This window comes from Vicugna pacos, chromosome 2 (genome assembly GCF_048564905.1).
Source record: "Vicugna pacos chromosome 2, VicPac4, whole genome shotgun sequence".
Lineage (NCBI taxonomy): Eukaryota > Metazoa > Chordata > Mammalia > Artiodactyla > Camelidae > Vicugna > Vicugna pacos.
The window spans coordinates 74124896-74149201 of record NC_132988.1 but is presented as its reverse complement, the minus strand read 5'-3'; the positions used below and the strand labels follow the sequence as shown (position 1 = coordinate 74149201).

The following is a 24306-nucleotide window of genomic DNA, read 5'->3' as shown; positions in this document are numbered from 1 at the left end:
TTGGATTTTTTGGAATGGTAAATGAGCACTGGTTTCAACTTAAAGTCACCAGGTGTATTAATCTGTAACAAGAGAGTCAGTTGGTCCTTTGAAGCTTTGAAGTCAGTCATTGACTTCCTCCTCTCTAGCTATGTAAGTCCTGCATGGCATCTTCTTCTGATAGAGGGCTGCTTCATCTGCATTGACAATCTGTTGTTTAGTGTAGCCTCCTTCATTAATGATCTGAGCTAGATCTTCTAGATAACTTGCTGCAGCCTCTACCACAGCACTTGTCGCTTCACCTTGCGCTTCTATGTTAAGAAGACGGCTTCTTTTCTTAAACCTCACGAACCAAACTCTGCTAGCTTCCAACTTGTCTTCTGAAGTTTCCTCACCTTTTGCAGACTTCACAGAATTGAAGAGAGTTAAGTCCTTGCTCTGGAGGCTCTGGCCTACGGAATATTGTAGCTGGTTTGTTCATCTCTCCAGACCAAACTTTCTCCGTATCAGTAGTAGGGCTGTTTTGCTTTCTTATCATTCATGTGTTCACTGGAGTAGCACTTTTAATTTCCTTCAATAATTTTTCCTCTGCATTCACAACTTGGCTGTCTGGCATTAGAGGCCTAGCTTTTGGCCTGACTTGGCTTTTGATGTGTGTTTCTCACTAAGCTGTTCTAGTTTTTGATTTAAAGTGAGAGATGTGTGGCTCTTCCTTTCACTTGAACACTTAGAGGTCACTGTAGGGTTATTGATGGGTTTAATTTTAATATTATTGTGTCTCAGAGAATACAGAGGCCCAAGGAGAGGGAGAGAGACAGGGGAATGGCCGGTGTGTGCAACACTCAGAACACACACATTTATTAAGCTTGCTGTCTTATAAGCGCGTGGTTCATGGTGACCCAAAACAATTATAATATTAACATCAAAGATCACTGATCACTATAACAAATATAATAATGACAATGAAAAAGTTTATTATGAGATTATATGAAATTGTATGTGAAACTTCTGAAAATTATAAAGCACTGTAGAATTTAAAGAATCTTGCATTCAAAATATAATAATGAAAAAAATTTTGAAATATTGCGAGAATTACCAAAATGTGACACACAGACATGAAGTAAGCAAATGCTCTCGGAAAAACAGCACCGATAGACAGACTTGCTCTACAAAGAGTTCCCACAAACCTTCAATTTGTAAAAAAATGCAATATCTACAAAGTACAATAAGGTTCAGTAAAACGAGGTATGCCAATCACTGTTCTGGGGGCTTTACATGTATGTAATTATTATTTATTATCCCCATTGATGAATAAGACATTCAGTCACAGAGAAGTTAAGAAACTTTCCCAAAGCAGGCTGAAGCCCAGACAATCTGGATCCAGAGTCTTAACCATTATTACCTGTTTTTAATAGATATTAGGGCAAGTTGAAATGGGGCTTAAAGAATAGCAATCTTTGGTATCCTTGGTAAATTATTTTTTTATGAATACAAAGTTAAGTTATTACTATTTAACTAGCCACGTAATTATTTTAGAAGAAACTTGTGTTAACGTAACTTTTAAGTAGTTCTTAGAAAATAGCTAAAGGTAATGATGAAGAGAGTAAAGGGACAAATTTTTTTAAAAAAAGGAAAAATTCCATTTTCCAATAAAATTGAGATAAAAATGTTTACCTGTGAAGTGGAATTTCACTGAGTCTGGAAGACCTGAAAGAACAGATGTGAGAAAATCAGTATACTAAATATTTTGAGGTCAGAAATAGATGGAGAAGGTACAAAATATAAGGCAGAGGTTAGAAAAGTAAAAGGACATTTTAATCTAAATTATTAGGGTTTACGGAAAGATCACCAGGTTGTTTGCTAATGTTATGCTGAATTAATGGTGCCAGCACTAATTTTAAGTAACAAAAGGAAACCCGTAGAGGAATAATTTTATATCACAGCAGTTAGAGTGATTTATAACACATTCATTCAGATTCCATTTTATCAGTACACAGAATCCTACAAATCGGTGACTGTGGGTGATGCCATACATCACTGACAAGGCTCTCTGGTGGGTCAGTTCCATTGTAGAATTGAGTGATGCCTGGGACATTGATTTACACACTGTAACAGTGTGAGAGATTTATCTCATGGCATTTATCCCATAGATTATACAGGATAGGACTTTGCTCTCTGCAGTATAGTGTATTCGGAAATAACTTCAACCATGGCTGACGTGTTTTCTTTCCCTCTAATCCCAGGGAGTTTCTTGTAAAGTAGGTCTTGTAAAGTTGGAGTTAGAGGGCCATGGACATTTTCACTGGCTATCAGTTATCAGTTAGTAAACCCTGGGGAAACCTTTAGATAAGAAGTCTACCCCAGCACTTTTGGATTTTCACTGTAACAGAGGAGTAAATCATTTTCTAGAAAATTGCAACTATACAAATATTGGCAAATATTACTTTAAACATCTGGTATACTTTAAAACATAATTCTAAAATTATTCAAGCCGTGTTAAACTCACCATAAGAAATCACCAATTGTTCTGTATGAATAAAGCTACTATACACAAATAATACTCTATATTAAGTGCTGAATGATACATACATTTTAAGGGTCATAAAGAAACAGGCTTGCAGATTTTTAGAATGATTTCAAAGCACAGAAACATTTAGGGCAGGGGCTTAAAACTCAGTAGTTTTGTGTGGTTACCAGCTGGGAAGGGGAAGGAAGGGATAGATTAGGAGTTTGGGACTAACAGATACGCATCACTATATTTAAAATAGATAAACAACAAAGACCTACTGTATAGCACAAGGAGCTATATTCAATTTCTTGTAATGAGCTATAATGGAAAAGAAACTGCAAATACATGTATGTATGTATGTATGTATATGTATAACCGAAATGCTTTGTTGTATACCTGAAACTTACATTGTAAATTGACTACATTTCAATAAAAAATAAGAATTAAAATTTTAAAAAACCTCTGCAGCTTTGAATACTAGGTCAAGGGGAGAGGTAAGGGGTGGCAAGGATTAAGGCTATTTTAGCTTAGTGGAAGGGCACACACTTGCCTGAATCAGAAATTTAGTTATTCTTTTGCTCAATCTTCTCTTCTTTAAAAAAAGGTGCCATCTGTCAAATTCTGGTTTTAATCTAAAGGTCACCTGCATTCTTCATTTTTACATGGGACCTTCCCTGAGATACAGCAGGATCCTTCTCGCCAGTTTCCATTCAACCACATATCCATCTTCCCTGGCCCCTCCTCAAATCCACTCACATCACTGCAGTCAAAGAGTTTCTTTTCCCCCTATAACTTAAAACCTTCACCAGGTTCTACTGTTCAGATCCAAATCCCTGCAGCTTCCAGGGCCTCTAAGGCCTGGCCTCTATTCCTACCGACAGGCTCATCCTTGTTCTGCTCAACCCTCCACATTCCAGACACACTGACCATTTTTTAAAAATTGAAGTATAGTTGATTTACAATATTGCATTCATTTCAGGTGTACAGCAAAGTGATTTGGTTATATGTATATATACATATATATCTATTTTTTTTATTCTTTTCCATTATAGTTTATTATAAGATACTGAATATAGTTCCCTGTGTTATACAGTGGGTCCTTATTGTTTATTTTATAGTATGTATCTGTTAATCCCCTACTCTCAATTTATCCCTTCCCTTCTCTTTCCCATTTGGTAGGCATAAGTTTGTTTTCTATGTCTGAGTCTGTTTCTGTTTTGTAAATAAGTTCATTCAAACTATTTTTTAGATTCTACATATAAATGATATTGTAAAGTATTTGTCTTTCTCTGTCTGACTTACTTCACTTAGTATGATAATCTCTAGGCCTATCTATGTTGCTGTAAATGGCATTATTTCATTCTTTTTTTATGGCTGAGTAATAGTCTACACTGACCTTTTTTTTAAATCCCCAGAATGTCATATTCTCTCCCTCTCAGGGCCTCTGCACAGGGACATGTGCCCTCCCTTCAGGAATGTCCTCCCAATGGTCCCAACACACACACTTAGCCTAGTTAGCTTCTACCCATCCCTCCACTGGGTAGAGGGGATGCCTCCCTGGGGCAGCCAGCAATGAACCCTCAGTCTAGGTCAGTCTCACTACATCCAATTCCACCACTAAACATTCTTCTTTCTTTTCCGAGCTCTCGTCTCAGCCTGCAACTAAATGTTCATTACTGGGATTACTTACCAAATTCTGTCTCTATACTTAGATCCCAAAACTCACCAAGAACAGGAGTCATGCCTCTTGTTTCTCACCAGTAGATCTCTAAGGCCTCTCTCAGGCCTTTCCACATCAGAGACACAACATAAAGTAGAAATTTATTAAAAGTATGCCAGCACAAATGAATAAAGGAAATAATGATGAACACGAGCACAGAGCTACTTATTGGCCCCCAAGTCTTGAGCTATTTTGAAAACCTACAGAGCAGTGTCACCAAACTGTCTAGAAGGACTATGGCAGAGTCAGGGCGAGACTGCCATGAAGATCCACAAAGAGCAGTTTGGTGCTTCAAAATAGAGAAAAAAGCCTTACCAGCAAAGGAGAAGGCCATGATCTCCTGGAGGTGGGGGGCTGCCATGGGAGGACGGTACATGATTTTGCCCTGGTTGATGTCTTCCTGTGTGAAGTAGCGGATGGGAGAGTGAGGCTGGTCCCTGCGTTCGATGGTGCCTGGGGAGGAAGAGTCGGCATGAGCATCAGCAGTAATTTTGGTGGCTGGCTGAATGATCGGGGCCATAAAGCTGCTTTTCCCACAGGTGGGAGGCCTTTATTCCTCAGGAACAAGTGCTCTCAAGTTGTTCTTGGTGGACTATTCTCTAGTTATTGAAGAAAAGGGCAAATTGGAAACCCAAATACTCTTGACTAGGATTCACTGACCATAAGCAATAGTAAGATGCAAACTACTGCCCCCAGTGTAGCTTAGACCAGGGAATTCTTCACAAGTCACAGATGCTGTACCATAATTATGAGATTCTCGCAATTGAGCTTAAGTTCAAAGGTCAAAGTTGCTAAAAAAAAAAAGGCACAGACTGGTCTCTTGGTGAGGCTGTAAAGTGATTTTTCTCAATCTCCCCTCTGTCCTTCAGAGGCTTCCTGGTCTCTGTGATGATCCTTAGCAACAGAAACATGGATCCTGACTATTCTAAGATCTTGATTTGCAACAACCACTAAATTATAAATACTTTAGGGGCTGCAGCTTTGTCTGTCATTTCTAAACTCTGCAGGTATAGAACTTATGCTGTGATCATCTTTCCTGTCCTATCAACTCTTTAAAAGGAGGGCGCATATGAGGCTTCACCATTCAGGCTGCTGGTCTGGGAGAACATCTCCACTCTGGCCCCGTAGGAAGGATGACTCTAGCTATGACTTAGATTAAAAAAAGATGGAAGGAGGACTTTTAGGCTTTTAATTCCTCTAGACCTTTGCAAAAGGGAAATGAAATTTAATTTCTCCTTGGGAATATGATAATGTGAAAGGCTTATATCTAAGGCAGTGGTTGGTCTTGGGAGAGCAGCTCCAGAGGGAACAGAAGTGTCTTCGTAGAAGCCGACCCTCCTGTGATGCCCGGCCACACCTGTTCCGGTGCAGGCTTGTTAGTTGAGCCCCAAAGTAAAGGGATCTGAGGGCTGGAGACTGACGGCAGGGGCCCACCTCTCCTCTAATTATAGTTCCATATTTCCATGCTCCTGTACGAGAGGAGGAATGACTTATCCAAGTGGGAATGAAACTATGTATGTGGGGCTCAGGCCCCGTTGAACCCCAGCTGTCTTTAGCACAAGCTCATTCTGGTCTGCTTGCCTATCATAACCTCATCAGGGCAGGAGCTGTCTGTCCCTACGGGCCATGCTTGGGTCTGTCTGGTTCTGCCTGCCATGGGAGGGGGAGCTCATCTGGTGATTAAAGCTATGTGCACGCTGTTTTCTTCGGCACAGCTCTGTCAGTACCAAACCTGACACATCCATCTCCCTCTTTCTGACCACAGTCTCTCTCTCTCAGTTGGTTCTAAACTCAGAAGACAGAAGCAAAGGTGATGTATAATTGTTACTCCTGAAATCCTCAACAAGTAGAAGCAGACAGAATTTCAGAGCTTTTAAGGCTGGTCAACAAGTGGAAGACAGCAGCATCACTCAGAAGATGACTGACCGCACGTCTCACCTTGATTTGGATGCAGAGGTAGAGTGATGTTGTACACGATCTTTCCACTTGGCCTCTCAGAGTTTACGAAGGAGAGGGAATGAGGCTGAATCACAGTCAGGCCGTCCTCCCGAGCCTACACAAAATTTAAGAAAGAAGAAGAAAAAATGGTGTGATGAAAACAAAAGCCAGAAGCAAAAACAAACCTCATTTAAAAAAAAAAAAACAACAAAACCCTCACTCTGGGTTTTTTAATTAGTCACAGATAGCAAAGTTTTCTCTGAGAGTTCAAAAGAAGGAACTGGTCCCCTGCTTTGCAGATCTGTCGCAGCCTCAGGAACCTCACAGGGTGACAGAGTCCTCATCGGGTCTTGCACCCGACCCTTCTGTCCCCTGCCCTTGGCCCCTGCGGGTGCATGCTGTGGGGGTCCCAGTGTGATCACTTTTCCCTAGTTGGGACTCATGGAAGTACACGTTAGAAAATGAAGCATCGCAGCTGGCTATTCTACTATTCACAGCTGGATTCCTGCAGCTCTGCTCCTCTAATTTAATGGGCTAAGACTGTATCTGGTGAGAATTTCTCCCAACCCCTCAGCTTGCTAATGGGAACTGTGATGCCCGCCACCTCCCCCCCTTTTTTTAACTTTGATGGTTTCAAAGGGCTGAAGATGAACTCATCTTAAATGCCAAAGAGCCCCATCATCTGAATTCAGAGGTTTAAGAACTGTTTATTGAAGCACTATAAAAATAGTCAGTATTTCTCTTTGTCCCCGTTGTACTGTTCAAAAGAACCAGATACTACGTTTTGTTTCTAGCTTTCAGGACTCAGTGAAGGAGTCAGGTGAAATTAATCAGAAGGCCAACGTGTGTGCAGCTTTCACTATGCCTTCACTTGTGTGTATTCACAACCCACAAACAGTGACAACATTAAAAAAAAAAAAAAAAAAAGAGGAGAGATTCAGAATCCCATGACCAGGCCTAACAGAGATTTGGGGACAGTGGCAAAAACAGAGGGGAGAGGAGAAAAGGAAAAGGGCCCTTGCCTGGTAATAAAACAGAACAAAACTATCCAGCTCGTCGCAGGCTCTTCCTAACTGAGCCCTGAAGCATTAGAGTTTGACATGCTCTCTTGCTCTTTCAAGCTCTGCCACTTTCAGAAGGAATTTCCAATTTAGGAAAGGATTAAGCAGGGCTCAGTCACTCTCCTGGAGGAGGGTGTGGTGCTCTTCTTTTTAACCATGAAAAGATTGAAGGTTGCAGTTGCCTGGTAATTGTCCCCAAGGCTTACGTGGTCCTGGGGAGAGGCAGCATCTGCAGGTTAGGACAACCCCGCTATAGGACAGAGTCATATTTCAGGTCATCACTCACGCCTGGAATGTAACGAGCAAGGAAAACAAGAGCTGCAAGTAGCAGCCGGTCTCTCACCCTAAACTAAAAGAGGTAAGGACAACAAATTAGAAATATGTGCCCTACATAGGTGTTTACAGTCCATGCACGTGTGCACTACCTGTAAACCTGTACATGTGTGGCCACAGGTACACTGACCAAAAAGGGCCAGCTGAATACATTGTTCAGGTTTGTTTGCTACCTTTTAATCTCAATACCATAGAATAACTAGAAATTCTCAAAATATTATGGGGTATTTTGAAAATCTAGATATCCCTAAAACAAAGTGGTAAGAAAAGAGAATTTCATGGACATAGGACAATGGAAAAGGGAAGTGTGTTCTAGCCAAGAAAACAGCCATTTTATTACAGAATTTATTGATACTTATTTCTTTACTAATAGAAATGGATACTAGGTAGGAAAAGTAAGGACCTGATTCTCTGAAGAGAGCAATATTGAGGTTGAGATGTATTGGAGTATAACCAATTTTAATATTGGCTGTTTGGAATGTTCAATATTTATCAATTAAACAGTAAGAAATGAGAGGTTAAATTTCATGGGAATCATTATAGAAGACACTTTTTAAAATTAAAGTATCTGTCAACAAAAGAAGATTACAGAATAATGGTTTTCATAATACCCATATTACCTCTGAATGCATCCAGAATCCAACTGCTTCTCCCCACCGACATTGCTACCACCCTGTTAGGAGCCACCATCTCTCTCCTGGGTTACCAGGTTACCATGATGGCCTCCCAACTTCTCTCTTGCCCCCACTTCGGTCTATTTCAGCACAGCAGCCAGCGAGATGCCTTTAAAAAGGACATTAGCGCTCTGCTCAACACCCTGCCGTAGCTCTCCATTTTACTCAGAATAAAGCTAAGTCCCCTAGTTATGGCCTGTGAAGCCTGACTTGATCTGCCCACCTTCCACACCCTCACCTGCTGGAAGTTACTAAGTACGTGAAAGTAGAACTGAAAATATTCACTTAGTCAACAAATATTTCCTAAGCAACTATTTTATATAATGCATTGTGCTAGATGCCGAGGAAGATACCAAACTCAATTAAATAAAGATTTGCCCTTAAGGATCTTCTAAGTCAAATAGTAGGTGATTACTCGGAAAACTATGAATTGATGTGACTCTGTTAACTTATTTGCTGAATTTTACACTATCTATGCTGTGACATACATGTCTTCAGATCTCTTTGCCCAAACTTGATACATACTCTAAATGTATACATCTCACATATGTTTATATATATGATATATGTATACACACATATGCATATAATTCTGATGAGCACTAAAAACCAAACCCATTTAAAGGATCTTAGATTTGATGAATGACACAATTACAGAAAGGCCACAGAACAAATTTTCATTTAGGCAGGTATCTGAATATATTGCTTTTCATTCTATGCAATGGGATTCCTGGGGAATCTCAGTTCTTTCTGAGGCCTTAACCACTACCTGCCGTTAATGATTCTCGATGGTGTTATCTCCCACTCTGAATACCTACTGATCTCCCACGTGCCCTTAATAGGCACACCCTTTATAAGCACATCCCAAATTGAACTCCTCGTGTCCCCTGCACAACTCCCTCAAAGTCATATGTTCCTGATCTCAATGAACGGCATCTCTGTATACTCAGAAACTGGGGTGTGTCACCCTCTTCCACATCTAACTGAGCACTGTATCTCTAAATATCTTAATCTCTTCCCAGCTTTTTATTTTTACCATCTTTACTTTTAAGTGTATAGCACAGTAGTGTTAACTATAGCACATTGTTGTACAACAGATTTCTAGCGGTTTTTCCTCTTGCAAAACAGAAACCCCTTATCTACTGAACAACAACTCCCCTTTTCCCTCTCCCCACCTGCACACCCACCCACTGCATGCAGGGGCGACCACCATTCCACTTTCTGTTTCTGAGAGTCTGACTACTTTAGATAGCTCATGTAAGCGGAATCACGCAGTATGTCTTTTTGTGGCTGGTTTATTTCATTTAGGACAATGTCCTTAAGGGTCACTCTTATTGTAGCATGTGACAGGATTTTCTTCTTTTTTTAAGGTTGGATAATATTCCATTGTTCTATATGCCACATTTTCTTAGTCCATTTATTTGTCAAAGGACATTTAGGTTGCTTCCATCTCTTGGCTATTGTGAATAATGCTGCAATGAACATGGGTGTGCTAGTACCTCTTCAAGATCTCATCAAATCTTCATCCTTGTTGCCATTGCATGGTGTTCATGCCACCAACCTTTCTTGTTCTAGGTGACTGCCATAGCCTGTTTCTTGGCCTCCTTGCTCCCTATCTGGCCCCCATCCAGGGTGTTCTCTACCCTGTAGCCAGAATGACCTTCTTAAAATTGAAAATCTGATCATGCCAGCTCTCTGCTATATCCTACTTGCCCCAACAGTCTTTCAGGACAAAATGGAAACCCCTTCATCTTATCTTCAGGTCCTCCATGATTGACTCATACTTCTTATATCTTCTTCACCCAAAGGTTTATGCTCCAGCCAGATGAACTCTCTACCACTCCTCAGGTATGTCATGTTCTCCTGTGTCTGCATCTTTTTTCCAACTGCTGCTCCTCTGCCTGGAAGGAATTTCTCCTTATTTCTAGTCTAAATAAGAGATTCCACAAGTGTGGTGAGCACAGCAGTAGAAACAGTATCACTTGGGAACCTGTTACAAGCTCAAATTCTCAGCCTCTGTACCAGACCTACTATATTTGAAAACCCTGGAGTGGGAAATAAAAACTGTATATAAGTTCAGGAATGAAAGAACAGTCTAATCACATTTTGCAGTAAACTAACCTTTGTGACACCCTAGATTATACAGGACAGACCTAATTTACAAACATGCAACCTGATACCCTAAAGGTTAAGTGACTTGCAAAGTTTCTGGAGGTTCACAGTGCAGAACAGGAGTGACACCATCTTCATGGCTCCTGGCCCATTTTTTTCCTTCTAAACTCAAAATAACACTGCATTAGCATTTGGCAAGAAATGTGTGTGCACATTTTTCTTTACGCTTTAGAGAAAATTCTGATCCAAGTTCCTCCAGTCAGAATGATGAATTATAGACTTTACGGTGATGCTGAATTATGATTTCTTTAAATTACGGTTTACAGTGGAAATGCCAATACCAGCTATTCATTAAAAACTTTCTGTTTCCCCTTTTATGTCTCCGTCATGCCCCAGACCCATAATTTCTAAAACTATACCTGCTGTCTTTATTGAGGCTCAGGGCTGATACAATATTTGGAGCATAATTATGTGGGTGCTAACTAAAATGTGGATCCATGACGATTAATTTACAAGGACTTATGTGCCCGTGGCTCTGTCCAGAAGAGGGGTTCCGGCATTACATGCCTCAAAGATAGAGAGTTACAGCGGAGCTGCTGTCTGAACTAAGCTTCATGTACTAATTTAGCTGTCGACTTGCATCAAACCTTTCCATGTGCACACACTCTTTCCACACAGCAGACAAGACCTCCTGGGATCTGGCTCACAGACCTCCACACTCTCACCATTTCTCCTCAGCCTCCTTGATGTCTCCAGTTTTACTGAACTACTTGCAATTTTCCCAACAATCATATTGTCTCTCACCTCTGGGCCTTTGCATGTGTTGCTTTTATGTTGGTGGTGCCCTTTGCCATCACCTCTCTATTCCTTCCAACCTGCCCCCCAAACTTTTCCTTGGAGATTTGCTACTTATTCTTCTGTAGTCAGCACAGGCATCACCTGCTCCAGGAAACTTTTATAATAGAAAAGGAAATTTCTAACAGGACTTCTAAAACATAGAGTAAGTGTCTCCAGCTAGGCAGAGCTCTAACTGACTGGACAAATACACCCACACGGTGTTCATTAAACAAACAGAAGCCTGAAATTCCTTCTGCGTACTCAAGGAGTGGTCCTGTGACTGTCTCGGATGCTGTAAAAAGCTCAGCAGCAATGGATGGGAAGTGGGGGTGGATTCCAGCTAACCTTCCTTTCACTCTGCGAATTTTAAGTTTCTTTTTCAAGTTAGTGAAAAGCGTGTTCACAGGGGAGGTATTGTTAACTCCAGAGTCTGCGTTCTGAGCCAGGCATCCTGTTATATCCCATCAGTATGCCTCTTCCGAGCGGTGGCCACAAGCCCTTCTACCCAACTCACCGTCATGTGGAGAGATGCTCCCCGGGAGCGCTTGGGCGCGCCTGGCGTCTGCGGTAAGATGGCGATGTTGAACGTGCGGCTCTCCAGGTGGGCGTGGGCCTTTGTGCCACTGGATACCTGAAAAGACACAGCGCACTGGTCAGCCTCTACTGGGCACAGCACGTCTGCCCGTGTTGATTTTTTCTCTTTTAAACCACCTGGCTTTGAATTCTGTTCGCTCCTGCATTACAATTTTCATTCTGTGCTTCGTATTTTAAGATTAATTTTTTATTGATTATAAAAAAAGATACCTAATCATCTTCGACAATTCTGAAGTTGCAAGAAAGTCTAAATAAGGAATAAAAATCATCTAGAATTTCACTCCCTAGAAAAAGAAGTTTTTAATATATCGCTGCTTTTCAGTTTAGTCTTTTTTCTATGCAGATGTGAAACTTTATATGCAATTGTATATTCTAAATTTTTACTTAACATGATAGTATGATATTTGCTATATCAGTAAACATTCTTGAAAGCATAATTTTGATAGCTATATAATGTCTCATTCTGAGCAATTACAGCACATTTTACCTGTGATTTTTATTCCACTTCTTTCATCTTTACCCAGCACAAATATCCACACCCAGATTATAAAAGACAAATCTCAGTCTTATCATTGCAAGGCAAGATTCATAACATTTACAGTTAGGGTAGTGGTCACACAATCTTCTTTTTCCTGCTTTAAAAAGGCTGAAAAGTGATGCTCTTCCCACGCAGCTTCTCCCCACCCTCAGTGCTACTGAGCTTCGTGCGTAAACTCTCCTCTCGCTGTCTGCTCCTCCTTACGCTTGTTAGAATTGCTAAGGCCTGTGTGGCCACATGAAGTTGCATTAGGTTCATATGAGAGGGGACAGGGTTCTGTAAATTCTGAGAAGAAGGTATGTCTTCTGAAGCTACACCCCCCAGAAGAATGTCTTCTCTGCATCTTGATCACATCTGACGCCCGGAGCTCAAGTTTCAGACTATTGACATGTTTTCAAGGAGACATAGTGTCACAATAGATAATATTAATGACAACAGGTAACATTCACTGAACGTGGATCGTGGGCTCACCACTGTGCTAGCTACTTTTCAGAAGTTTTCTTACTTAGTACCCACAAAGTAGATATTATCTCCTTTTTTTTTAACAGATAAAAAACTGAAGGTCGAAAAGTTAAGATGTCAAGATCACAAAGCCAATAAGGGTCAGTATTTAAAACCAAATGATATTCTTACTGACCACAATGACTGAATTTGGAAGCTTCAGGAAGTTAGGAAAGGGGAAGTTACATTCCCCTAACTCTTGAAGAAAAGGAATAGAACTGCAGGTAGTGAGACGTGAGCATATTATCAAGCAAGAACTCAGTTCCAGCTTCCCTAGCAAAGGTCCTGGTGTAAAATACATTGGTCTTTTTTAAACCACATCCCCTGAGGCTACGTCAGTGTGATCTGAATACGCCCAAACCAGGGCTCCTTCCCCTGCCAAAAAATGTACGTGTTTTCTTCTCACTCTGCCATTTTCTTTTCTTTTTTTTTTTTTAAAAACCACTCGCATTACATAAATCCCAAGTTTTAGATGCAAAGTAACAGATGGGCTGCATTGATGGCTCATGACAGCAAATCAACATTAAAATGGAATTAAATCCATGCAACTCATTGTATTGCATTTTCTGCTTTAAAGAAAAAAATAAGGGAAGAAAGAAAAGGATCATTAGAACAGCATCTTTTTAAAAAAGTCAAAAATCTTTGAGGGACACTAAAATGAATGAGAAAAGTTGCTAACCATTTATTTTGGCACATAGCAGCAGTGTCTGTGTCACTTCACATCAAAGCATAAGGTAAGCCTATCAAACACACCAAAGAACAAACACACCAAAACTTCCACATCCAAGAGAATATGATCTCAGAGAGCTGTTTCATACTTGCAGTAAAGATGCTGTCAGTGTTCAAAATGCATTTTTTGGAATGCCTTCAGAGGGAGTTCACAAATCATGTAAGAAAACTGAGCTTGTTACTTTATAATTACTCCCTGTTTTAACCAAAAATAATTATTACTTTTTTTTTTTTACCAGAACCGATTCTGAAGGATTTTTGACTATTTGGTTATATTTTAATAATCCACTTCTAAAGGATGATATGCTGTCATTATTGAGGATATTCTACAGAATATCCCATAGATTTTGAAGGAGATTTCAAGTAAGAGTTCAAACACATTTTGAGCAAAACATGGGAAGATTCTCCAAAGGAAACCACTTTCTAAGTAATAATGTTTAACTGGATGTCTTAAACTCTAACTAATTTGTCTAAAAAAATCAGTAACATTTGCTATTTTATAAAAACCCACTTAGTAGCCAACTTGCGAAGGCAATAAAATATCATTTTAGCAGGTGCTGAAAATCCCTTTTCAGGGAAACACTCCATATTGATAATATTCTTCATGCTGATGCCTATGAAGGCAAAGGCAGATCTGAGGAGTCTAGTTTGCTGAGGTGACTTCTTTTGACTGAGGTCTTTGACTCCATTCTGATTCATTATTTGACGACTGTCCAGTCCCCATGTGCTAAAATTGAAAAATTAACTTGGGCAAAGGGCATGTAATGTTTGCTCACTCATTGGACCTTCAGTGTGCACAGTATATCTTCTTATTTTAATGGTTTCTAAGCTTCTTTCAACAGCTCTCTGGGAAAGTACATCTTTTACACAATATAAATTAGTCAGACAATGAAGATGTGCACATGAGGCATCAGAAGCAGAGTGGATGACAATTTTAACAAGGAGAGCCATTGTGGAGTTTATCCCAGATGGATTCCTGGACAAAAGAAACAGCTCAGACCTAGAGGGACAGTGATGCCGCTTCGGCTGATCACTATGAGAACTTCTTTATATCTTCTCTGACACTTTCCCAAATTCTTTTCTATATCTACGCTTAAGTGCTCTTTCTCATTCACACTTTCTCACTCTTACGTATTTCTGTTCATTTCCAGATTGTCCTTGACAGAGGTTTGTCCAATTTTATTGGCCTTTTCAAAGACTTAGGTTTTGTTACTCATTTACCCATTCTAGCATCTTACAATTAATCAATTCCCCTGTTTCTCTCTATTAATTCCTTCCTTTTGCTTTCCTTAGGCTTCTCTTGTGGTTCTCCGGCTTCTTGAGTTAAATATTTAGTTCATTTATTTTCATACTTTTCTGCTCAATAACAGCTTAAGGCCATCCATTTTCTTCTCAGTATGACTTTGTCCACGTCATTTACATTTTGATAAATTATTTCTTCCTCATCAATATTTCTTAATAGTTGGCCATCTTGATTTCCTTTTAGAACTAGTAATTATTCAGGAAGCTATTTTTAAAATTCCAAATGGTTCAATTTTTTTACCCTTTTATTACTAATTTCTAATTATATTTCATAACAGCCAGAGAATGTTATCCAATATAATATCCTATTCTTTAATTTATCGACAGCCTCCTTATGGTCTGGCTGCCTCCATTGGCTCAGGCTACTATCAAGAATACCATAGACTTGCAGGGCTTATAAACAACAGAAATTTATTCCTCACAGCTCTGGAGGCTGGACATCCGAGATCAGGGTGCCAGTATGGCCGGGTTCTGGTGAGGGTCCTCTTCTGGGTTGCTGACTGCCGATTTCTCATGGTATACGCACGCAGCAGAGGCGGGGAGCAAGCCCTCTTGCGACTTGTAAGTATACTAATTCCATTCATGAAGGGACGACTCTCATGACCTCATCTAATGCTAATCAAAGGCCGCATCTGCATATACCATCACACAGAGGGGTCGGATTTACACATGTAAATTTTGAGGGGGACACAAACATTCAGTCTGTAGTACTGGTATTTGACCAGTCCTCATAAATGGTAGTCACACACTCTCATACGCTGACAGGCAGTATTCTAACTCTTTAAATGTATTAACTCATTAAATCCTTACAATAATGCTATTGTACAGATGAGGAAACTGAAATATAAGGACTCTGTCCAAGTAATTTTCCCAAAGTTGTGTAATTAATACACAGTGGAAGTGAAATATAAAGCCACTGGGTTTGGCTGCCAAGTCCATGACCTTGACATAAAATGGTAAATGTTCCAAAAACATTTGAAAAAAGAAAATAAGATCTTTTTTACTCCATGTGGCACTTTAATATTTTGAAAACATGTTTTCCAAACACATTAGCCATTATCTATTATAAACCTCTTTGCTATGGAACAACTCTGCTTGTACAGATCCTCCTAAGACTGAATTCACAGATTAAAAAAATCTCTGAATGCTATTAGTTACACTTTTCCTTCCCCCATACGTGATCTCTAGGCAATCATGGAAAATTACCAGGGTTATTTATAAATAAGGGTGATGGTTTTCATCAGACCATCCAGACATCAGGAAATTCAGGAAGCAGAGGGTACCTGAAAGCGGAAGGAGTCACTCTGGGCTGGGACCCCTGAGTGCCTGTACCACACGATGCCTTCATTGATGTCTTGCTGGGTGAAGGTGCTGGTGGGAGTTGCTGTCCTCCCATCAGGCAGGTGCTGCCCTTCGTCCGCGGGGCTGTCTGCAGGCATATTGACCAGAAGGACCACCTCCCCTAGGAAAGCCACACAGTTAGTGAGGATCCCTGGGAAAAGTAAAAGTAAATCTGAGCCCTCATCTCCTTTTCTAGTACTGTTTTTTAAACAGAAAAGATATGATGTACTTCTGTATTTTTATCTAAAGTGAAGGAGAGAACGTTAACACAGAATTTGATACATTGAATTCACCTTTAGACATAGAATTCCCTGTCTTTCAGTTAAAAGAGCTAAAGTCATTCAAGGGCAATTCATGTATGAAGTTACTGACTTGTATCTATTAAAATTACATAAGGAGATCCAAATAGTCATGAATACTGCAAACAAATACTCAAATACGGGCATTGAATGGATTCATTTTCATCCACAACTTTCTATGAATAGAAAATGCTTACCAACTAGGAAGATTTTGGTGTAAACACAATGGGAAATTAGATAAAATTCAGAAAAAAATGATTCTTGGGAGAATTATGTACAATGAAAATAATAATAGCTAGTACTGGAATGCATATGGCAGGCGCTGCATGAAGCACCTTACACGGTGGTTCAAACCCAGCTCCACTACTGCTGCGTGAGCTTACTTAAGTACTATAAATCTCTGCTCTTTATTGCTAAATTGAAAATAATAGTACATACTTCACAGGTACTTAAAAAGAATGTTGACCATGCATATTGTTATGTTATTTAATCCCTCTAAAAATGCTACTATCATTTCCATTTTAAAGACAAAGTTCTTCATGCTCAGAGAAAGTCAGTAACTTGTTTGAAGTCACACAAATCCTAAGGGGAGGAGCTGGGATTTGAATCTGAAGTGCATTCTCTTGGTCATGAAACTCTGTTACCCATCATGATTATTTTATGTTCACAGCCCAACATTTACACTGATAAATAACAGATCATCTTTTCTTCTTCATTCTCTAAATTTCACTAGAATTGAAGCAAGGAAATCTAAATCTAAATCCCACCACCACCACCACCAATCTGTTTCTACTGCTTATTCTTCACCTGAAGCTACTATTTTCTTACAGTGAGATTGCAAATACAGAGTTGTTATAGGAACAATGAAAATTTCACAAGGAGAATACACCTTCAAGTGAAGACCAAAGAGAAGAATGAACTGCAGAAAACAGAAGCCCTGTTCTCAAGAAAAAGCATCTAACAAGAAATCTCAAAGAAACATCTCTACCGCTCAGATAGTAAGAGGGAGAGGAGTGAGTGTGTGTGTGTGTGTGTGTGTGTGAGAGAGAGAGAGAGAGAGAGAGAGAGAGAGACTGCATATATTTTTAAAACGTACTGTAGGACGCCCAGATCTTAGCCCCCTAGACATATTAGGCAACTGACAGTGCACTTTGATTACCCTAGAGAAACTGTTTTTCTTACTCAAAGGAACTACTCATTCTAATATTTATATGTACTAAATTCAAGTTAAAAATAAGCATAATATCCTGAATAGTAATGAAATACTGAAGTAATAGAAAAACATCAAAATTCTTCTTAAAACGATCATGTACAGAATCAACTCACTCTAGTTTCTTTCTTGTATTATTTCTCATTTGTACCTAAGTCACAAATTCCATTACCCATCTCTCCCTGCTTCAACTTCTGTTCATAAGACTCTGCTAATAAACATGCTTTTCCAGGATGTGGACTGTTTATGAATGTGAGTATAGTTGCAAAGTAGTCTGAAAGGAGAATTCTATAATGAAAATGTGGAGAGTAGATGGATAGAAAATATTCAAATGCCAATTTCCTAGCTATTCTTCTTTATCATAGGAAAGCTAAGCAGAATTTTCCTAACAAGTCCTAAAGAAATAAATGTATTTTCAGATTAAAAAAAAAAGTTGCCATACCATGCAAATTAATAGCAATCATAGGAGATTGGATAATTCCATTAATTTCAACTCAGTAAACAATCAGTGAGCACCTGTTAGGTGCTAGCTACCATGGCTGGCCCTTTGGGGTGGAGAAATCAAAGATAAGCAAGATGCAATTCCTTCCCCTGGAGATCAGCCCCCAGAAGCAACTGGGAGCCACTGTGAGATTTTCAGTAGGTTAGAGGCACGGACTGATTTAGAACACAGAGTGTATGTGAAAGTTCTGTTAAAGAGGCTGGACTTTATAAGAATGATAACAACAGTAGTTAACATTTATGTGGACAGTTTGGCCAATTATGAGGTTGCTGCAAAATCCATATGAGAGATGGGAACCTAGACTAAAGCAACAGAGGTAATATTGGAAACAAACAAACAGATACAAGAATCACGGAGGAAATGGAAGCAACAGAACTTGACAAATGTGGCTGTAAAGTATAAGAGGGGGGGAACCAGACAATCACCTATTGAGTAGGGTGATGGGTAGGGAAGTGATGCCACTAAGAGGGTGAGCTGGTTGAGGAGAAAAGGAAGAGTTCAGCACTGGGTATGCTGAATACAAGGTGCCTTTGTGACAAGCCCCATGGGTAGACTGGGAGAAATGCCAGTATCCTGGGGGGTTCACTCCATCGAGATGGGAGCTTTTGCATAGTACCACACCTCTGCTTTTACCATAGTACGACAAATACAAGGAGATGACCTTTTAAATATATGAAAATCCATGTTTAAAACACAGTGCAGGTTTATAAAACAGAAAATAATCTCTACTAGTGATTTCCTTTATACTGAAGTCAATATTTTAACTAAGACTCTTGAAGGGAAAATGTAATAGGTAGAAAGAATTAGAAACTCATTGGAATCTCCATGAATTATTTTGGGATTTACATAATTTGCTTTAAAGTTTTCCTACAGTATGCTAAATAACAGAGCTGGCAATGTGTTGGATGAAGTCAGATTCTCCCTCAAATGATGTTTCAAGTTACTTCATTAAAACCATCTCATTAAATTTACTCCAAACCTGTGAAGTAGTTAAAGGTGCAAGTATTAATCAATTTATCTAAACTTGTATTTGAAAACAGTGATGAGTCTGCAAGTGGTGGAATTTAAGCTCTTTATGGAAATACTACACAAGCAATTTATGCTGGGTTTAGGTCCACCATCAGGTCTTCACAAAAGCCCAGAGTCCAATTGGAACATTCTAATGTGATGAGGGAATGCAAAGTAGCTGGGGTGGAAGGATGTAAGGGCTCCATAATCCGCATCACTGGGGTAGATGGATGTAAGTAGATTTGTATTAAGTGGGCTTCTAGTTCCCACCACCTTTTTCACTCTTGAATGGTTCCTAAGTGTAATGCGATTTGATTATTACCAGTAGGGAGCTCTGAACACACAGAAATAGGATTATGTTCATAGGAAGAAGTTAATTAAGAGAGTTATAGTAGGAAAGGCTTATATTAAATAGAATATTGGGATAATGGGCTGTGTTTAGGAAATTTAATTTTTTGGCCTTTAATGATCAAGATAAAAAATTTAATACATCAAATGAGTCAAAGATTTTTAGAACTGAAAAGGACTTAAAACACTGTCTAGCTTAAAATCAGTGGGTGAAATACGGCAAAGCTGAATAAGGTCTGTGAATAACTAATAACATGGTATCGATGCTAATTTCCTGGTTTTGATAATTATTTGATGGTTATGTAAGATATTAACACTGGAAGACGCTGGATATAGGATGTTCAAGAGCTTTTCATACTATTTTTGCAATTTTTCAGTAAGTCTAAAATTGTTTTAAGATAAGTTTAAAAATGATCTAGCTTCATCTTTCAAGGAAACTTATGGCTCAAGGGAGGTCCACTTGCCTTCTTTAAGGTTACACAACTATCATAAATGACACCGAGCTAGACTGACTGTTTTATAATTCTATCAATGATTCATTAGATGATGCTTTTCAATGTCTTTGTGGGCCCTGGAATTATTCTTAAATAGTACAGAAATTAACTTTTTACTCACCACAGAAAATATATCTGATTTTAAAACTCTGATAACCCTGAGGAAAAACATTATTTCTCTAAAAATGTGCCAAGTCTTTACTTTCAATGAACGTAATTTTCATTTTCAGGTGATCTATTTATTTCTTTTTAAAAATCTATCTGCTTGTCTTTTTTATTTTTATAGCATTTTGTTATTTCCATACATTTTCAACTCCTCCTTTTGTGTCTTTCAATCATTTTAAATATGGTTATTTTGTAGTTTTTGTAAGGTTGTTCCTTTATTTGAAATCCTTGGGGTTTTAATCTTCTTGTTTGTCTTGGTTATAGTACTACAGGTTTTTTGTTCATACGTTCTGTAATTTTGAATTCTAAATTAATCTTCAGTGGGTTTATCTGTGAGAATCTTGTATGGTCTGGAGTTGTGGGTAGAAATTCTATAGCAGTTACTACTAGTTTCTGCAAGCAGTATCACTGGTCTGAGGTTAATTTTCATATTGATGCCTCTGCTTTGGGTTGCTCAGATAATGCGCGCAGCATAATTAACCTTGGATCTACAGGAGAAACAGACCCGAAGCTCTGAATTCTCAGCAGATGTTATTACTCTGAGCCCTGGAAACACAGGTAGGATTCTTTGCCATCTCTCTCTGTGCTGGTGAGTTCTTGTTTTCCATTCTGTCCCTCTAATGGAAGGTTAAGTCTTTTCAGAGCCCTGGTTTCATGCAGGATCTTAATTCCAACTTTCTGCCTCTGCACAGGCATTAAATCCCAAGCCCCAAGGTTACTGAGATACATACCACCCCTCTCAGGGAAGCTATGCTACCAGCTCATGCCCAGACTGGCTTTCATTCCTTGTTTGTTTCTGGCACTTGGAGATTTCTCTCTATTCTTGGGAGGTCAGCTATGAATGCCCTAGAATTCTTAATCTCTTTTATCCATCACTTCTAGGTGATGATGATAGGTTATCATACTCTACTATCTTGCTGGAAGTAGAAGTAACAATGGAGATCTTAAGAAATGTTTTCATGTAAAGTTTTAATTTTTAACTTTAAAAATTTTTTAAAAAGGAAAGCCTTATCAAGAAGTCTGGTGATGTTCTGAGAGGGACACAAAGTGGAGTTTGAGAGCCTGAGCTTTGAAATTAAACTGACATATTATTAGCGAGGTGATTTTTAGCAAGTTACTTGCTCTGTAAAATGAAGTTGTTTTAAAACTTATATTTCAGGTTTAAATATACTAACTACATTTATATTATTTAGCATTCTACCTAGTACATAATATGTATATCGTGTGATAGCTATTTTGATTATTTTTCTTTAAAGGGGATTTGTGGGGTATTAGAAAGTCAAGTTCATTGGAAACACAAACTTTGCTGTGTGGCACTGAACAAAAGCATGTCCAAGACTGCTGAAAGCAATGGTGAAATGGTTAAGAAAAAAGAGTTACCAAATTGGGGGTGGTCCTGTGTAATTCTGTAGATGATTTCTGAGGCACTGGCACCTGGAGCTTCAGCCTGTAAGATTCTGTTGGTAATCTGCAGCATTCCCCCTTCTGGAACCCACACCATTGAATTAGCCACAAGCCGAAGACCTCCATCATTCTAGAATAAAGCGTACAGAATTACTCTTATTAGGTCCAAGCAAAATAAGAAAATAACAATCCTTAAAAACATAAGTTATTAGGTCCTATTGCTGCTAAAGATTGTCTAATAAGAGAGATTCATAGCTTTAGAGTCACCCTATGAATATATGTGTGTATATTATGTGTAGATAAATTCATGTGTCTGTATATATGTACGTATGTATATACCTTGTTTTTTTCCTAATTTATCATGAGCAAATAACTCATATCATTCAGGAAGACTAAGTCTCTCCAATTCTTTCTTTCATTTGTCCATTGACCTGTCCTTCCATCCTCTCCATCCACCTACGTTCAAAAACTATTCATTAAGCACCATTATAAACCAGCTTTTTTGCTAGAGGTTTAAGATATAGAAGGTTGGCTGAAATAGGACCTCAGTTTCAGAAACTACAGTCTAATGAGGAAGAGAGACAGACACATAAATAGTTAGGATGCATCACAAGTGATGCTCTATACGATGTCTGAGCAGGGCGCTGGGGGAGAATGAAGGAAAAAGGAGATTTCCTCTTTGGGGAAGGAATGCTCTGGAAGGCTTTCCTATGGACATATCATTTAATTCCTGAATGATTAAAAAACTGGGCTTTCTAAATGGACAAGTGAAACAGACTTGAGGAAGAGGGCCCAGTCCAAGCAAAGACATGAGACAAGGCATTGTGTGCTTAATAAAATATCCAAGTGTCTGCGCAAGTACAGCCTAGGGGGCTGGGGAGGCGGGTGAATGAAAAGCAACTCTCTCTTAATGTTGGCTAGGAGAAGGCAGAAGCTGTGCTAAAAGTCTCAATTTAGCTTGTAGGCACTGCAAGGTCAACACGAATCTTCAGGGGAAGAAACGGGATGGTAAGGTCTGGGTTTTAGAGAGCCACCAGCAGCAAGAGATGGGAGGGACTAGAGCTGGGATGAAACTGGAGCTGCAGAAACCACATAACAAGTTCTGGTAATGGCTCAGGTGAGAGAAGATGGTGATTGCAGTGGAATGAATAATTCCAGAAACTCTACAGAGGCCAAACTGACGGGCCTTGATGTCTGATTGAAAGGGAAACACTGAAAAACCACAGTTGGGAATAGCTGACTGGAAGAAATCACCTGTTTAGCACTCCTGAGAAGGCAACCACTCTAACTGCTAATGTTAATGTCAAAAAGTGCTGCCGTTCCTGATGTGCAAGGTGCATACCTCTTCCAAAGCCTCTTAACTGACATTTTCCGTGGAATGAGATTAGTGAGGCTCCCCGTGTTCAGTTTTCAGTTTTCACACTTTCAAAATCAGTAAATCTGATATTTCAAAATAGGGCATTTCAGAAGGGATGTTTTTCTAAATTACTGCTATTACTTTCAAATACGCCAATAAACAGAACAGAGCAAACAGCCCTCCCAGGAGGGGAATATTCAGAACAGAAGATGACAAATACTCCTGTGCTGTCACTTGACATGAGAGTGCGTCTCTCAGGAGGCAGTCCCAGCTCTTCCCACCACAATCACCAAGAACCCGAGGCAGCGCCTAGGAGAAGAGCAGCAAAGGCACCTTTTATTGTGATTGGTGCTCAGGGGCAAAATCCCACAGAATTTTCTCCCTTCATAATTGATTGCAACATGTTATTTACAAAAACATCAAAGTGTGCCAAGAACTTTGCATGTTACCTACCAGAATTCTGGGGAAAAGGGCCCTAGTAACTCCAGCAGAGTTTTTATGTATCATAATAAACTTGCACCCAGGTATCTTAATTGCAAGAAATCTTTCTAATAGCAGCAGCCTCGTAAAGTTCGATTACGTTATGGAGATCAGTCATACACCAACGACCACATTCTTGGACAAAGGCAATGTGGTTTTTTCATATCCCAAGCAACTGAGCCCCCTGACCTGAATGCATGTCTCCAGATGTCTCTCCTACTACATTTTTATCTTGTCTTGACTTTATCAACATAATTCTCTGTAATTCCTATGTGAGTGTCAATTTTTAGGAGACAGGACTTCTTGCACGTCAACGTTCAGAGACCAGCAAGGCTTATTAGAAGTTCAGACTCCCAGGCCCCAACCCAGTCCTTCTGAATGAGACCCTGCGCATTAGAATCTGCATTTTAATTTTCTTCACTAGCTTTATTAAAGTATACTTGCCAAATAAAAGTTGTATATATTTAAGGTATATGTGATGCTTTAATATATGCATAAATTGTGAAATGATTACCACAATCAAGCTAATTAAGCCTCCACCACCTCACATAGTTTTTGTGTGTGTAGGGAAAATACTTAAGATCAACTCTGTTAGCAAGTATAAAAGACAGTATTATTAAGTATAGTCACCATGCTATACTTTAGATCTTCAGAATTATGCATCTCTTATAACTGAATCTTAGTACCCTTTGACCAACACCTTTCAGTTTCCCTCACACCCCAGCCTCTAGCAACCATCATTCTACTCTGCCTTTATGAGTTCGACTTCTTCAGATTACAGATATAAGTGAGATCATACAGTATTTTTCCTTCTGTATAGCTTATTTTACAGGCTCATCTATGCAGTCATAAATGGCAGGACTTCCTTCTT

General features: G+C 39.2%; 1 protein-coding gene across 1 annotated transcript in view; it reads right to left on the bottom strand.

Annotated features, from left to right (window-relative positions):
- FRAS1 (Fraser extracellular matrix complex subunit 1) overlaps positions 1-24306 on the bottom strand; it is a 398805-nt gene that overhangs the window by 99931 nt on the left and 274568 nt on the right. Inside the window, exons 30-35 of the mRNA XM_006198228.4 lie at positions 21575-21728; positions 16111-16289; positions 11678-11794; positions 6147-6261; positions 4524-4661; positions 1654-1686 (exon numbers count right to left, since the gene is read on the bottom strand). Coding sequence (XP_006198290.1) covers positions 1654-1686; positions 4524-4661; positions 6147-6261; positions 11678-11794; positions 16111-16289; positions 21575-21728 — 736 coding nt within the window. The remainder of the gene's footprint in view (positions 1-1653; positions 1687-4523; positions 4662-6146; positions 6262-11677; positions 11795-16110; positions 16290-21574; positions 21729-24306) is intronic.